This window comes from Pristis pectinata, chromosome 1 (assembly GCF_009764475.1).
Source record: "Pristis pectinata isolate sPriPec2 chromosome 1, sPriPec2.1.pri, whole genome shotgun sequence".
Taxonomy (NCBI): Eukaryota; Metazoa; Chordata; class Chondrichthyes; order Rhinopristiformes; family Pristidae; genus Pristis; species Pristis pectinata.
Genome location: NC_067405.1, coordinates 25,937,409 through 25,955,106, shown reverse-complemented (window position 1 = coordinate 25,955,106; position 17,698 = coordinate 25,937,409). Strand labels below are relative to the sequence as shown.

General features: G+C 39.0%; 1 protein-coding gene across 1 annotated transcript in view; it reads right to left on the bottom strand.

The window, feature by feature from the left end:
* The window catches only part of LOC127583300 (low-density lipoprotein receptor-related protein 1-like), a 1,307,163-nt gene that overhangs the window by 215,091 nt on the left and 1,074,374 nt on the right, over nt 1–17,698 (bottom strand). The window contains exons 46-50 of the mRNA XM_052039177.1: nt 16,118–16,246; nt 9,716–9,835; nt 9,057–9,170; nt 8,597–8,746; nt 586–708 (exon numbers count right to left, since the gene is read on the bottom strand). Coding sequence (XP_051895137.1) covers nt 586–708; nt 8,597–8,746; nt 9,057–9,170; nt 9,716–9,835; nt 16,118–16,246 — 636 coding nt within the window. The remainder of the gene's footprint in view (nt 1–585; nt 709–8,596; nt 8,747–9,056; nt 9,171–9,715; nt 9,836–16,117; nt 16,247–17,698) is intronic.

Sequence of the window (17,698 nt, the reverse complement as noted above, 5' to 3'; positions counted from 1 at the left end):
TGGGAGCCTTTACTTGCAGTGGTGATGACAACAGGGGATTTCTGCTGTTTAATATCTAACTGACTTCCTCTCATGGCAAACTAAATTAATACCTGGAGACCAATATGAGTATTTCTCCACAGACCATAAAACTGAGGTTATTGCTTAATTTGGATGATGGGATCTCCTACCTCGGATAGTGTCTGTGTGGAGTTTTCACATCCTCCCTGTGACCACATGGGTTCTTCCAGGTGTTCCAGTTTCCTTGCACATCCCAAAGAAGTGCTGGTAGGTTAATTGGCCCAGTTAATGACAAAAAGAATCAAAGGGGAGTTGAAAGACATGTGTGAGAGAAAATACTTTGCAGGGGTTCAGGGAAATAAGGTGAGAGGGAATCGGACTAATGGAATTCTTCCCCTGGAAGCTGGCTAAGACCTGATGGACTGTATTACTGCCTTCTGTGTTGTTTGAAGATTACAGTGTAGTACTCACTCAGAAATGTGCTGGATATTTAGCCTGCATTATGCTCCTATATTTCCGTAGTATGGCTAATACCTAATATAAATGACTTGATAGTTAAATGTAGAACCAGTATAAATGAGATACCACAATGAGATTCATCAGCTCCATCTTCACAATCCTCTTCTTTATCACAAATCCAAAATGCAGGAATACATCTTCCATTAGGGCACGCAAAGTAGTGTTCCTTACATTTGAGCTTATGTTGAGCTAAAATAAAAGGCAGCATAAAGAAATAATTTAGCATTTTAAAAGTCTCTCAGTAATTCTGAAGAGATGATCTCACACATTGCTAATGTATTAACATGTTTAAATAAGTGAACCCAACTGTTGAAAACATAAATAAAAACAAGACAGACCTGAAAATATTGCCATAGGAATACGTAATTAACATAATTGGTGGTGATCCATCATCTCAAAATTTTAGACATGTTAAGACTCTCTTTCATTTTTGCCCTGCCCTGGTGTTGGACAGTGAAGAAGACCCTAAATTTCATTACACCTTAGCTATGGCTGAATTTGGAGTCCCAGACGATTGTGGTCTGACTGCACAGAAAGCACACCTGCCCTGCCAGGAAGTCAGACCAGTAAATGGAGGAAGTCAGTAGAATACAGCTGAAGAAGCCTACAGGTACAATCCTGGATGAGTCAGTCACGGGTAAGGACATTCCATCCCACACAGTATGGTGAATATTTGGCCATCTGTCTTTACCACCCTCTTTGGTTTGCTTTTAGAACATGTTGGAAGCTTTTTGTAACGGCCAAGCATATTTCTAGGTCATCAAAACAGTAGCTCAGAATGCTCCTTAATAACTCAGATACATCAGTTCTTTGGGCCTGTACATTTTGAGGATGCTGATCTTGCTCTTCCTCTCAAAGAATGTCTTGGGGATCCCATGGGGAAGACAAAAGGAAACAGTTTGCACAAAAAATAGTCCCTGTTCACTTCTTCCTGTGCCTGATGAATGGGCCCATTTAGTTAAATTAACTATTACACTGATCGTCAAATGCGACTGCTTGTATAATAAGCAGATAAAGTTAATTTTCAAACCTGGGAGAAATAAAGGAATTTTTAATATGTGAAGGATATTGTGATTTTTATTTTGTCCTTGTGCTGAATGATTTATGAGATGGTGATTTATGGGATATATTCACTGGTCCCCACCTCCCATCAAGGAGCTGTGTGTAAATGATATGCAGCTGGAGATGTATACATCACCGAATATCAATTCTCTGCCCCACATTCTGTCCAAGCACAATTCTCCACTGGGAGCACAATTTCAGTGAACTTGCCAGGATCCATTTAGAGTGTTTGTCAAGTGTGAAACTTTTTCTCTTGTTATTCTTGAAGTTTTTTTTTGAAATAATATGGTTCTGTTTAAATTTTATATAAGCTCTTTAGTGTTGGCATATTTTCCTTTTTTTAAAATCAGAAATGGACTCAAGAGAAACAGCAGCTGTGATACAGCTGGTCGGAGGCACATGCTACCATAAGGGGAAAATGGTCCCAACCTCTGAGCGTTTAATCCACCGATGGTGCTAACCCTCCAAGGCTCAAGCAATCCAATGATTTCCAAGGTTGTTCCTCACATTGACCCAGTGATCTCGTGGCTCCAGATGGATGTCCAGATCTCCATCTGCTACTTCTCCTGGCCACTTACAGAATCACTTAACGATCCATATCAATCAGTTGAGCGAGGGGTACAAGGGTAAGATATCCAAGTTTGCTGATGATATGAAGTCCGGGGGCAGTGTTTGGTTGTGAAGAAATTGCAGAAGTTGTTCCAGGCCAAGTGAATAGTCAAGGACATACCAGACGAATATAATGCAGAAAAATGAGGTCATTCACTTTGGTTGATAAAACAGAATACACAAATCACTGAAAGTTAATGTGCAGGAACAAAGCAATTAGGAAGGCTTGGTGTCCTTTATTACAAGAAAATCTGAGCACGTAAGTAAAGGCATCTTACTGCAACTGCATTCTTCTTTTTAGACAGTTACTTATGATCAAGGATAACTTGCTTTCATTCCAGTTTAATGGCTTCTAAGTTGATTGATGATGTAGACATGGGAACCCTGGAATTTTTCCACAGATAGGGCAGGAGGTACTTTATGACATGGTCAGGTAGGCAGTCTGAACTGGTGCACTCCTTCTGCCCTTGAAAACAGGGCTTCCTGCATGGACTGATACATGAACTTGAGGTTTTCAATACCATCCCAAATGCTTTTTTTCCCCATGTTGAGTCATCATGGGCAGAGATCCTAGGAATCAGTTGGAATGTAGTATTTGTTCAAGAAATTATTAGCAAGTCGTTGAACCTGTTCCTTGGTCTGCCTGGGAATCTTTTCACAATAATTCTTCGTGACCGTATCTGGAAAATTGTGTACTGATTTAACCTCTCTCCTTTAGAAAGGATAAAGGGACTGCAAAAAAGTTTACTGCATTGACTCTTGCAATGGATAATTTGTCCAAATATATGAGATTATGCAGACTGAGCATAAAGTTTCTTGAATTTTGAAGAATGAAAGTTGATCTTATTGAAACAAACAGAATTCTTACAAGGCTTAGCAGAGTGGATGCTGATTAGATAAGGTATCTTTATTACTCACATGTACATCAAAACACACAGCAAAATACATCTCTTTGCATAGAATGTGCTGGGGGCAGCCCGCAGGTGTCGCCACACTTCCGGTGCCAACATAGCATGCCCACAACTTCCTAACCCGTACGTCTTTGGAATGTGGGAGGAAACCGGAGCACCCAGAGGAAAATCAAGCAGACACGGGGAGACGTACAAACTACTTACAGACAGCGGCAGGAATTAAACCTGGGTTGTTGGCGCTGTAATAACATTACACTAACCGCTACACTACCGTGCCTGCCGTACGATGTTGTTTCCTGAGTCTCAAACCAAAGTCACAGCCTCAGAATAAGGGGTGGACTATGCAGGACTGAGATAATAAGAAACTTCTTCACCCAGGTGGTGATGAATTATTAGAAATCTCAGAGCAAGAATGCTTAGTTCCTGAGTACATTCCAGATGATGATTGTTAGACTTTTGGATGTTAAGAGACTCAAGGAATTTGGCCTTAGGGCAGGAAAGTGGTACTGATGTAAATAATCAGCTATAATTTTATGAAATGTTGGAACAGGGACAAGGGAGTGAATAGCCTACTCCTGCTTCCATTTCTCATGTTCTAACCTTGGTAAGCATGTCCATCTCAGTTTACAAAATTGGGTTTTATAGCTATAGTTTTGTGGATACAAAACTATCCAATGTCAATTTTACTTTGTTTTGGAGATCAACTCTGTACCAGAGTCAAAATTGGACTGGGCACTTTCCTATATTTTTATTGGTACACCTGCCATTCTCCAGTTGTCAGACATACACAAAACAATATTATCTGCATGATACCCATTTCTGCAACATCCATTTCCAACTCTATAGTTAAAAAGTGGAGCAGAAAGCAGAAACTCACAACTATTGTTAAACTAAGTTCAGGATCACAACACATTAATTTGTTGCAGTTTTACCTATGTAAAGGGATACTCTGCTCTCAGTGGGAGATATCAGGCTGTCCTGCAGGCTGTTCAAACACCTCCAGAAATCCACAGAGACTGTTGTAAACAGCATTGAGATGCTGAGACAGGTATTCAATGAATGCCTTGGTGGTAACACTGATAATAATGTTCTTTTGCTGCAGGTATCATTATAATCATGGCAGGCCAATCAGAGTCAGTGGGTGTCCTCAGGGCAGGAATCAAAGACATACCCATCAACGAACATTCTATTTCCACAGGATATTCGTAGACTACCACATCTGATATGGATCTTCAGAGGAACAATGTACTTGCAGGTTCAGGGTTTCCAACACTGTCTTCTCTGAGATTTGTGAGATTCTGTGGGTAGACTTTAGATTACTGGATTTTTTCAAGTGACCACAGCAGATCGCAGCAGTGTCAGCAAATGTGATGCTCACCACTGCTTCAGAAAGGTCACTGAGACTGCTTAGATCCAAACAAATAATTTCATCTACATGCTTTGATTTTATTGGGTATAGATTGGGCACATGAATTTGCCAGCAATACCAGCTCCTCGCAAGTACAGATTTCCCTTATAACCTGTATCTTGCTATAAACGAGACAGGCTTCACTGAGTGGGAAATCTGCATGAGACTCCAACTGGAGTTCATTTTAAGCCATTGCAACAATTTCCAAGGTACACAGTGGGTCACAATTAATGAAGCATCAACTATAGAAGCACTGTGTTTCTTTCAGCTCACAACAATCGGATTTCATCAATGTAATGTCATGCTTTCCTGGATAATCCATCATTTTCCATTAATGCTTTCTCATTCGCCACTTAAATTCCATTTATAACAGAGGGATGCCAGAGAAGGGGCAACATGGAGGAGATATGTCATCTCAGCAGACTCCCTCATATTTTTCCACCTCACATAGAAGCCTCCCTCTCTGAGGTAGCCATGATAACTATTGTAAGAACAGATCCAGCAGGGGATAAGAATCATGTTCGTAATCAGCATCACACAAAGGGTCTGACACAATCATTGCCAAAAATAACATGACGGCTGTTGCATGGGCCTAAATATTTCACAGTCACATGGTCTGCTGCAGTGAGACTGCAGGTTTTAAGGGGAGATCATCAGTTCATGTCCAAGTCTGGCATGTTTACACGATGTGCATGATAATACCAAATTTTGTAAATGAGATCTGGCAGAATATGCAATGATGACAGTAGTTGTCACACTAATGTGACTTACCACTGTACAGTTAAGGATGGTATTTGTATTAAATGAGAATGTATTTCAACAGTGTTTGTGTCTTCGGAATATATAACAACAATTTCAAATCACACGATACATCAATGGAACATTGTAGCATCTTTCAGTAAAATAACAAATCCCAGTGCTTTTCTTGATTCAAAATCATTTAAATAGGTTTCAATGTTCCAGTCCTATGCTGCAGCATCCTCTGTATGGCTGCAGTCTGACTGTTGGATGACTGCTCTCTTTCTCTTTGAATCCACGTATATGTCCTCAATGACCTAAAGCAAGTACTTGTATTAATTTTACCAGCTTCAGACACCTGGCCTGGGTCAAATTGAGCAGTCTGGGATTGCTGGCTCTGGGACACACATGAGAAGCCATAGTAGGAGGTGAATCATCACCCTCTTGAAGCCACACACCATCTCTTAAGCCTGCATGTGAAGGTCTCATGGCAATAATCTGCTGGCACTCACATCATTGTTTTAGTCCCCAGGTGTAGAGCAGACCCAACGGACACACCCTGACATACAGCTGCTTGGTCCCTGCTGTCTTCTTGGAGTCTGCTCCCTGTGCAATCTGAGTGTGACTCCACTCCAGAGATATGCGTGTGGTGGTGGTGAAAATTGGCGTGGAGTGGTGGGACATGCCATAGCTCCTTCAGAAAAGAGATGAGTTCATGTCGAACAACCTACTCATGCATGTCATCTTTCCACTCATGCATGTCATCTTTCCACTCATGCAGGAGAGCTATCTGCTCATGGAGAACTGTTAGTTGTTGATATGCAGCATTCCTTTGCTCTTACAGAACCGTGAGCTACTGATGGGTGGTATCACTGTGCCACCGAGAGCAAAAATTTACTCACAATTTGCAACTCTCTGCTCAGTAAGGACATCAAACTGCACCCTAGTTCCGTTTTGCTGTTGAGTCCGAGCTTCAAATCTATGCAGTAGCTATCACCTGAATCGGTTGGCAGCATATGTTGGGATTTTTTCCAGAAGAAGTGTGCATCACCTGCAGAGAGGAGGAGGTCATGGTCTCCAGGCTCCACAAAATCTCCTGTGAAAATTTGGAAATGGACTCCTCCATGTGTCTAGTCACCTGCGGCATTCAGTAAGTCAGACCTGCCAGCTCATAAATATCTCACTGTGCACTTGCATCAGCCTTGTCATGAACACACCCTAGCCATAAGGATAGACGTTCTCCTGCACTTCCACTGAATTACTGGACAGATTCCCTGTACATGCTTGTGTATTTCCCTGCTCATGTGTTCCTTTAACATATTCTGCTAATCCCTTGTAGTACCAGATTCTGTGGTAGCACTGTGAAGTGATTGGTGCAAATAGTCCTTGGTGGTCTTCATCATCATCCTGCTCTCCCTCCATGCTGCTCCTCTAGCATCCCCTGGTCCCCCTTCTGCTCAGAGGGAAGGTGCTCTGGTGAGGGAATTACAGCATTGTCTCCCGATTTGTAGATAAGGTAAGAAAAGATGTCTTTATTAGTCACATGTACATTGAAACACACAGTGAAATGCATGTTTTGCGTAGAGTGTTCTGGGGGCAGCCCACAATTGTCGCCATGCTTCTGGCGCCAACAAAGCATGATCACAACATCCTAACATGTATGTCTTTGGAATGTGGGAGGAAACCGGAGCACCCAGAGGAAACCCACACAATCACAGGGAGAATGTACAAACTCCTTAGAGACAGCAGCTGGAATTGAACCTGAGTCGCTGGTGCTGTAATAGCGTTATGCTAACCGCTACACTACCGTGATGTACCCACAACACCTGAATGGTGATGCCACAGCACAGGTAGTAAAGAGGTGGCACAGTAGTGTAACGGTTAGTGTAACGCTATTATAGCGCCAGCAACCTGGGTTCAATTCCACCCGCTGACTGTAAGGAGTTTGTATATTCTCTCCGTGTCTGTGTGGATTTCCTCTGGATGCTCCGGTTTCCTCCCATGTTCTAAAAGACGTACAGGTTAGGAGTTGTAGGCATGCTCTGTTGCCGCCAGAAGAGCGGCAACACTTGCAGGCTGCCCCCAGCATGTTCTCAGTAAAGCAAGGAGATGCATTTCACTATGTGTTTCAATGTACATGTGACTAATAAATAAATATCTTATCTTATAATGCAATGAAACATAGACAGTGAGCCTAACTGGCATATTTCATACACCAGGTATAAATGTGGTTTGGGCCTCTGTGGATCCTCTGTCCATAAGGAGGAGCATGCTCCAGTTCTGAACTCGCATGTCTCCACCTTCCATTGTGGGTGCCTTCCCTTCCATTTCTTATTCTGAATACTTTAGTCACCAAAACTAAACAGCAATCCTATTTCCAGGCATTTATGAGTAAGAACATAGAACAGTATAGCATAACAGGCCCTTTTGGCCTCTGATGTCTGTGCTGAATTAAACAAATTCCATCTGCCTGCACATGAGCCATATCCCTCAATTCCCTGTATGTTCATGTGCTTGTCTAAATGTCTTCTAAACGTCACTATCGTGTCTGTTTCCACCAACACCCCCACCCGCAGCAGCATGTTCCAGGCACCACACACTCTCTGCGTAAAAAAAACTGTCCCACACCTCTCCTTCCGATTTTCCCCCCTCACCTTAAAACTATGCCCTTCGGCCCACCACATGCATGCTGGCCTTTGTGTCCTGCTTCAATAATCCTATTGGTCTGTACTAGGTCCGTATCCTTCTATGCCTTGCCTGTTTAAATGTCTGTCTAAATGTCTTTTAAAGATAGTAATTGCATCTGACTCAACCACCTCCCCTGGCAGCGAGTTCCAGATATCAACTACTTTCTCCGTGAAAAAAACTTTCCCCTCAGATACCCTTTAAAAACTCATTCCTTTCACCCTAATCCTATGTCTTCTTGTTTAAGATACCCCTGCCATGGGAAGTGTGGAAAGGATGTTTGGAATTAGATGATCCAGGCCATATTTCCACCAAGCCTGGCTTCATTGAACCTCTGTTTAACTTTCATAGATTTACAATGATATAGAAACAACAGGAAATAAAAACAAAACAGATGGTATTTTCATGATGGGTATTTTGCTCCGTCAGTTTACTGCCCAAGGCATGAATAGCCCTAGAAACATGAAAGAACTCTATGTTTACCATTGCTGTTGTGCAGTATTGAAAAAATGATGGCAAGTAAACCAGACAGAAGTATTGCTGGTAAAAGTTTCCTTGACCTGTCAGGAGTCCTTGCATGTTAGAGAGTTCAGTATTTTTTACAATGATGAACTTATATGTCCTTACAAGATCTGTTGTTTGGGCTATAAACGAAATTACTTACCTTGGCAATTTAATTCATCTGTGTAGTCACCACAGTCATTGGACCCATCACAAATCCAGGATGGAAGGATGCAGAGTGAGGTGCTGTTACATTTTATGTAATTTGTTTCCTTAACTCCAACTCTATAGAAGCCTGTGCAGTCTGTGTTACCTTAAACAGAATTGATAGAAACCATTAAGATAATGTTTGTATCTTGCTGATGAGAACTCATCATTACATAATTTCTTTACTAATAAAAGCAAATTATTATATGCCTGCAAAACTGCATCAACAATTTTATAGAGATCTGTGTTTTTATTGTTATCCATGAAAAATCTACAAGGTGTTAATACGTGTCTTGGCAGCATTATTGTGCCTTAGCAAACAATGCCTTCGGGGAATCTCTAATGGCCAGCACTGCATCCACTTCTTGTGAAATGCCAACAACACATTGAACTGTTGCCAAATCCTGACAACTTACTGCAATCAATTTCATCAGAAGCATCTGCACAATCTATCAACTGGTTGCATTGTGCTGTTTTGACAATGCAAGTCCCATCTCTGCACTGAAATTCAGCTGCACTGCATGTAGAATCTGTGGAACAAAGCAAAGCACAGGGTGAAATACAATTTTGCTCTTTGTTTAATTTACTATCTTAAGTTGTTAATTATCCATTCTTATGCCTGTCAGTCTTGAATTTCTACTCCTCAAACTCTATTAAAAATACGGGGTAGCTAGGGAACAAGCAGTAAACCCCAGCCAATCAATTAGATTTGATTCAAATTTTACGAAATGCCAAGTTATAATATTAGATCCATTAGGATTAGTACATTTTTTTAACCACAGATTACACTGTATATAGGAAGTAAAGAGGAGAATTAAAAGGAGACATGAGATCAGACACCCAGTACTTAACATTGGAAAGGTAAAACATCAGAAGCAAAATATTAACTATAATTCATGAGAAAAGGCATTGATGATATTTAACAATTCTAAGAACTCGGGCAGTTATCTATCTGGAAATGAATTCCTAAAATCACGAAGTTAAATTTATGCTATTTTGCTCACTGGCTGTTGACCAAGTCATTGCAAAGATAAATCAATGTGAATACTTCTCACATCACTAAGCTAATACTTACTCTTGCAGGTTACTTCATCTGAGTTGTCACTGCAATCATCCACTCCATCACACCACTTTGCATTGGACACACAGCGCCCATTAAAGCAATGCTTAAAGCCTTTTCTACAACTCCTGTTTGCTGATGCAAAGAAACCAGAAAAACAAAAGTTAACAGCAAGCTGATAAATTCATCACCCTGATGGATGAGGGGTCAGGCAAGAAAATGTATATTTCAAGCATCCAGTAATCAATTTTACTAAGTTTACTTATAGCTTAATTAAAGTACCCCCCCTGTTAACCTCATGTATCTCCTAACTATTGTTTTCCTTAACAAGGTCACTGCTACAATTTTTCTTTGTTGATTTCATGACTTACAGCTACTTTCCCACTTTTATTCCTTCACCGCATGCCCTGAAGCCTCCATTACTCAGAACTGGAGAGTGCTACCAACAAACCTGGGACTTTGCCGGCTTCTATATGATTTATATCCTTTTTGTGGCGACTCACCGTCTAGTCGGGCGAACCGGCTCGGCAGTCGGGTCGCGCGGCGTCGGAGCGACGAGGCCCAAGATGGCGGCGGGCCTCGTCTTTCCGAGCGACGGGGAGAACCCGCGCGCGGGGAAGTCCTGATGACGTAGTACTTACGTCATTGCCGGTTGTTTTGGGCGGGAACATTCTCCCTTAAAGGGCCCGCGCAAGGCGGGAAAATAAACCAGTTCTGTTTGGCAATCCTCCGAGTAGAGTCTTGTTTTATTCCGCGGTAGCAACCACTACATTTTTAATCTTTTATTTCTAGTGAGTGTTATTGCTCAAAATACAATTTGATAAATCACTCACTTTGATAAACATTCTCATTACTCCTACTTGATATCTGCTGGTAAAACAGGGCTTTCTCCGGTTAGTTATTTTTTAGTGACTAGCAGTGACTTTCATTTCAAAGGCAGAAGCCACCAGGCAGTTCAAATCAAAGTCTGATTAGCATATGTAGAATAGAAACAAAATAAATTGCACCTCAAATTTTCCAACTGTAATGTTTTGACTATTCAAAATAAAGAGGTGTGCTGGATTAATTTCAATGTTCATCTTTCTATCCCAAAGACCTTGCAATTCTTTCTTGAATGCAGGTACATGACAACTTGCTTCTCATCTTAATGGGGAAAATTATTTGCAAAGGACAACACAGCTATTCCATTTGCATCTGGCAACTACATACCTCTAAAATCCTATACTACTGTTATGTAAGAGTATGGACATCATATATGGTGCCCCTATTGCCCTTGGATTTGATTAGCTCATTCACCACAGACTGGGAACATTCCCAGCAAGCATAGCTTTGCTGTTCCCAAGATTAATTGAGTAAACTGTTGAGGGAGCTTGTCTGACAGCAATTGTAACATAATCTGGTTGAGTATAAAATTGTAGCTGGGCTAATGTAATGGTTTCGATAGAGTGCATCAGTGGTAAAGCCACAATCCATGTCAACAGTCTTGAAGGAAGCTGCCCACAAAGATTTAATGATCTTGGTGGCATAGATTCCACCTTTTGCAATGTCACCAGTTCTGGGAAGTGCTTGGTATCGAGCAATAATGACGTCATATAGCATTTAGGCAATAAATCACACTGAATTCTTACACATAACAAATAAGGATGTAAAAAACACAATTTTTAACAGATTGTGAATTAAACTTTCAAACATATGGGATTAAATGAAAGATGGAATATCATAAACCAATATGATTTGATCATTTATGGTATTTTGAAATATGTATCTCATTATATGCCCAACCACACATTTAAAATTACTTGTTTCTCTGGTCAGGGAGGTTGCATAGCAGAAAGTATGCTTACTTTGCTATTAAAATTCATGTTATAAATCTTTCAGCAGAGCATAACAGTTTCAGGGTGTCTTATATTGAGACTAGTTTTTCCAATATCTTAAGATCTCTCCCCTTCAATGGTTTTTACAGATTACACTGGGGAAGATTGTAACTAGACACCTTGTGGAAGAGATACCAACAAGATACTGACTTCTTAGTCTTATCCACATTATCCCCGACTGCAAATTCTGAGTCTCTGTAGCATTCGGTTTATAGCCTATATTAACACAGTGTTAAAGTTTTAATGGTGGTAGGTTTACAAAAGTGTTGGCAGATTAAGAAAGTAAAAGTCACAGACATACAGTTTCATACCAAACATCTCCCTGTCTGTGCAGTCAATAAATTACTTTGGAAGCATATTCACTTGTTATATATCAGCAAATGTAATAATCATTATGCACACAGCAAGATCCCATGAAATGTTGAGATACATGATCTCTTAATTTGTTTTTGGTGGTGCTTGAATGGGATGAAGCTCCCATTCATCTTCAAGTGATGCCATAATGATAGCCATCAAAAGCAAACAACATCACTGGCAATAAAGCACTTTCTCAGCCATCCTTTGTAGTCTCAGCAAAGATTATGTTGCAATTTAAAGCTATCAAATAAATTAATTATAGTAAAAAGATCCAAGTAATATAGGTGAATTTCCTGGTATATTTTCCAGAGTTGGGGACAACTGAACAGGCCTTAAATTTAATGCCGATGCTACAACTTAGTGGAATAAAATTCAAGCTTTGTCATAAAACATAATTCCAACCACAAGAGTGACAATTTGATAATGATTCTGCACATTTTACTCACTTTAATACCTTGAAGGCAAATTTTTGCATTGGATATATACCCAATAGAAATGTTGAAGTATACAGGTGCTTTTGTAGAATACCCACAACATGAACTTTACAAATTTGATGGCATTCTTAAATGAAAATAATGCACTCAGATGCCAAGAATATTCAGCCTTGTCACCATAATCTTGCTAGTAACTTTCTTTATGTTCACATATTGTGTTTCCCTAGAACTTCTTCCAAAGTTAGTACAGAGGCACAAAAGAATCCCCAAGGACAGTCCTGGAGAGAGGAGGGAATAAGAGTCTTGTTGACTCAAGGTGACATCAAAAGGCTGATTCAAAGGAAAAGTACAACACTGGAGACACAAGTCAGAAGGATGAATAGCTTTTATTATTTCAACAAATTCCTGAAGTTATCTGCATGACGATCTGAGTTTCTTGGCCAATTAAAGAGATAAGTTGCATAACCTAATGAAATAAATCTCAATAAAATGTCCTCTATCTGTGCTAAGTGTGTATAAATAGGCAATAGAGTGCAGCAAGATGGTCTTGAATTGAGTAATTGTACATCAGTCATCTGTTTTACAAGCTTCAAACTAAAGGGCATCTCCTATGATGTACTTCAGAGAGTAAACCTATTATCACCAGCATTGCACTGCTGTCCAAAAGTCAGGTTCACCCCCTATATCTTCAAATCATGCTATGGACACAATTAAAGAAAAAAATATATGTATTTGAGCAGAAGTAGATGAGGGAAGGAGTTTAAGATTTATGAAAAGTGTTTGCATCTGCATTAATAATATGACCAATAGTTGTGAGATGGACAAGTGTGTAAATGGAGAAGGCACTTCTATCTTGGTCCAATGTAATTATGCATAACAGGGAGTACTTGACTGGAAAATGGTGGGGAACATTCTGCTTAAGAATTTTTTTTCTATAATACCTATGATTTTCAGGGTTATGTGGGGGTCCCTGTAGTCTGAGAATCCAAATACTGACATTTTTAGAGCAATGAGCCCCCTCTTATGCTGTTGCAGAACATCCTGGAAATTTTAGTTACCTTCATCCAAACAGTGAAGAGGATTTGGAATGGATAAATCAATTTTCTGCTGTTTGTCAACAAAATTTGTATTTTCTTCCTTACATGTCCATTGTTCAATGGAACAGAACCCCTCACCAACACACATCACATCCTAATGCCCCTTCTGTAACCCTAGAAATTGTTATTCCCTCTGAAAATGATGAAGGAAAGTAGGAACGTGATTTTGGGAAACACATGTAAGTAAACCAAAAGGACAATACACAAATTATTACCCACGAACACATATACACAAGATCTCATGGGTACAGAATTAATTTTGGAAACAGGTTACCTATGCAGGGAAGTACAACAATGAACTTTTGTTGAAAGGAAATCTTGTATGCATTCAAGATAATTAGATGGGACATTGAGTTTTTTTTCCCCAACTATTTATGGTAATTGGGAGATTCACAAAAAGACAAAATGCAATGTAGGTTGATCATACATGCTGAACTTTGGATTAGATTTTTGCCTTCAGGAATAGTGCTGAAGAGTTCTGAAACCTTTTCTTCAGTACATCTTGCATTTTTTTTTGATAACAATGTGTCTCATTAATGCTCCTTTGACCTTTGGTGCCGAACTTAGTTCTCTTTATCATAAGGCTTTTCATGTTATGAAGTGTTATGCACATTTCTGTGAGCTTAATAAAGTTTTGGAACAATTCATTTTTGTGTGATCTTTCTTTGGGTGTTCATGATGGCAGACATTCCAATAAATGTACTTGTGTCAGTTAAATTGGTTTCCATTAATAATTAAACATGTCCACTGCTGTTAATTTCTGAACAACAACATATTTCTGTTGTTTTACCCCATTTCTGTATAAAGTTAATACTCATATTTTTTTCTTTGTATATTTTAAAGTTGTGTGGCCTGCCTTGCCATAAATTGCATCTGTGGACCAGGAGTTTCTTTTATCTATTTACCTATGTGTAAATGAGTTGGTTTGATTTTAAATATCACTAACAGCTACAATTACGCATCTTGTAAGATATATGCTGGATCTGCTGCATTCCTTTAGTCACAAAAAAGCTAAAGTATTTCACATTCCAGGCAATATTCAATTTACTTATTTAATTAGCATTTTTTCAAAATATAGTTTTTAAATCTTCAATAAATATTAAAACACATCACATTGAAAACTTATTTTGATACTTGATTATTTTTCAGGCAAAATAAAAAATGGCAATCTCAAAGTTCAAATTTAACTCTCACATTTACATTTAGCTGTCATTTTGGTTTTCATTGGTATAACATATATTGTTCTGAATTTTCCTGAGTTGGGGCCCATGGCTCACACGAATTACTTGTGTTCCCCATATCCACAAACTTTCATGCTCTGGGTCCATAAGGCTGACCTTGCTGGCCAAGACAGTCCTGGAACCAAGTAATGAGACCCTGACTGGCAGCAAGAGCACGAACATCTTTATCAGGTGACATGGATAGGCCGAAACAAGTCCTGCCCATGCAAGTCATTATAAAAGCTTTGACAGACAGCAAAGATCTAACCCAATCTTTGCCTGCTGACACAACTGCCAACGTTTATCAATGGTTCTGAATTCAGGAACATTTAAAAAAACAATACTAATGAAGTCAACAAGTAAAAGACAAAAATATTGAAAAAACACCTCAAATGCTGAAAAAATTAAACCATGACAAATTTTAAAGCAAATTATTTAAATGAAATGGAATTCACCTTATTCTTGCCTTTCATCTTCATAGCCCTACAATTAACACTGAAATGAATGGGTTCACAGATCTTGCACCAGTTCTAAATGTTAGGAAGTCTCAGCAGGTTATTGCTTAACTGTTGAACTCCATGATGATTTTACCATCAAGTCCCTGACCAAAAACAAAACTTAGGTACATTATTGTGGAATGGTGCACTCATAGGCACCACCTTTCAGCTGTGATGTCAAAATGAGGTCCAGTCTACCCTCACAGCTGGATGCAAATGATATCATGGCACTCTGTTAGGAGAAGCAGAACGGTTCTTCCCTCCTCATCAACCAATATTTATCTTTTCACCAACATCACAAAATCAGATTATCCCATTATTATTTAATTCTTGTTTGTTGGAACTTGCTGTGTCCAAATTGCCATCGTGCTTCTTGTATTACAATAGAGATTTTTCAATGAGCACAATTAATACATCGCAAAGAGCCAGGCTTGAAAAGGGTGCTGTATAAATGCAAGTAATTGATGAAAATGTTGACTTGGTAAAAGATGCAGCCTTTTCACTTTGGGAGAGAATTGAAGTATTTTCTGTCAGACTGTTGTATACTTGCTTCCTGATTAAATTCAACCTCTTTTTAAAATTATTTTTATCTAACGAGAGGCTTAGATAGACATTTTTGTGTCAAATCAAACTTGTTAGTCTTTATTTCACAATCTTGAAATATATTCTTCAGAATGCACATCTGCAATGTCTGCCAGGTTCTAGCACAAAGGAAGCAGCTCTTAAAAATAAATGGCATCACAGAAAAGATTTTTGAAAGAATTCAATACATGGAGCCAAACTAAGCGAAGGATAACTTTACGATGCAACTCTGGAACACGTTGCAAGAGAAGTTATTTCTGAAAATCTAGCTCCTGGTGCTTATTCACTTTGGTTGTTGATGGAACTTTTAGACTTCACTTCTACATAGTTCCTACCCAACAGAACAGATTTCTTACCACAATACGATTGTTTTTCATCTGATTTATCCTTGCAGTGTATAATTCCATCACATGCCAAATTGTATCCAATACAATCTCCATTTCCACATTCAAATTCAGTGTGAATATTGCAAGATGAGTTTTTGGCTGCAAAGATAGAAATAGCCTGCATGTAAAAGCAAATTACTTAAATGCTGAACTCTGCATTTAAAAAGTATGAGACAATCTATTTTGTAGTTTTTAGCCTCATTATTTTCTCAAAGTTTGAATAGCTCTGTTGGCCTGTTGGGTTAGCCAACTGTATACAAGTTGTCCAGGATCACTAGTTTCCTTTTTTGAATACCTTGACAAACTTGTCTCCTGAAAAGATGTTGTTGTGGTGTGCTTAGCTCTTTGTGTTGCTGTTTGTTAATACAAATAATAAGAATAGCATTATCAAATCAAAAAAAGTCCTTATGTGAAATGGCCAACATTCAGCTGACCAGCAGTGGTTACTACAACTATATTTCCAATGTCACGCCATATGGACACTCACATTAATATATGCCACATTGCCACAAGTCTGTTGTATACATGGATGTCAACTGAGGACCTACATGTCACACTGAATTAACTTTTTCTACCCTCCTTCAATTATACTAAAGAGTGAATTCAAGACAATATATTAAATAAAATGAAGAACATATAAAAATAAATATACAGAATGGAGTAGGAGCTGGTGATTTAGTCCTCCAAACCTGCTCCACTATTCAAATAGGTGGCAGATCATCGATCTCAGTGCCATATCCGCACACTCTTCATACACCCCTTGATGCCTTTTGTGTCTAGAACAATATGTATCTCCTTCTTAAATATATGAGATCTAGAAACTATTCTGTGTGATAATAAATTTGTAGGTTTACTATATTAGTGCAGAAGTATTTCAAGAAGAATATTCAATTTAAAATGAAACAATTTAATGTTAAAATATCAAACAAAATCATAATATGTGTAGGCACTGAGTGTTGACACATTGCTATCCCAGTGGGCATCACATTTTTACTGATCTTGCACTTTCCGTGGGGATCCACACTCAAAGAGAGAGCAAGTCAAAGAATGCCTTTGTTTATTAAACTCAGGATCCAATATACTTTAAACCACTTCCTTAACATGCCCTGCAACTTTCAATGAACCATGTATTATATCCCCAGACCTCTATTCTTGTGCTCCTTTTATGCTTGTATGTTCCTGTAGGTGATGCCTGAGAACCTCCTACCTCACAGAATGTTTTAAGTTTTGCACTTGTATTAATATCCAGGCTATTGTTATTGATTACAGCCTAGAATTTAAACACATTTGACCTTTTAAAGGGACTAAGAGAGTGACAGAGCTTAATTAGCCAACAAAGTAGATACACCATGAGGTTAATGGCAACACATAGGCAATGTTGTCTTATCTTTGCTGCTGATAATATCAACATTTGATTTTTAAGCAAAATAAACAGAGAAAAATACATACAATTATGTGAGAAGTACTCTTAACTGCTGCTGTTTTTTTTAATAAATAGTATTGTTAGCCTCAGTAGTTCTGCCCTTGGATGGGAAGTGTGGGGACAGAAAT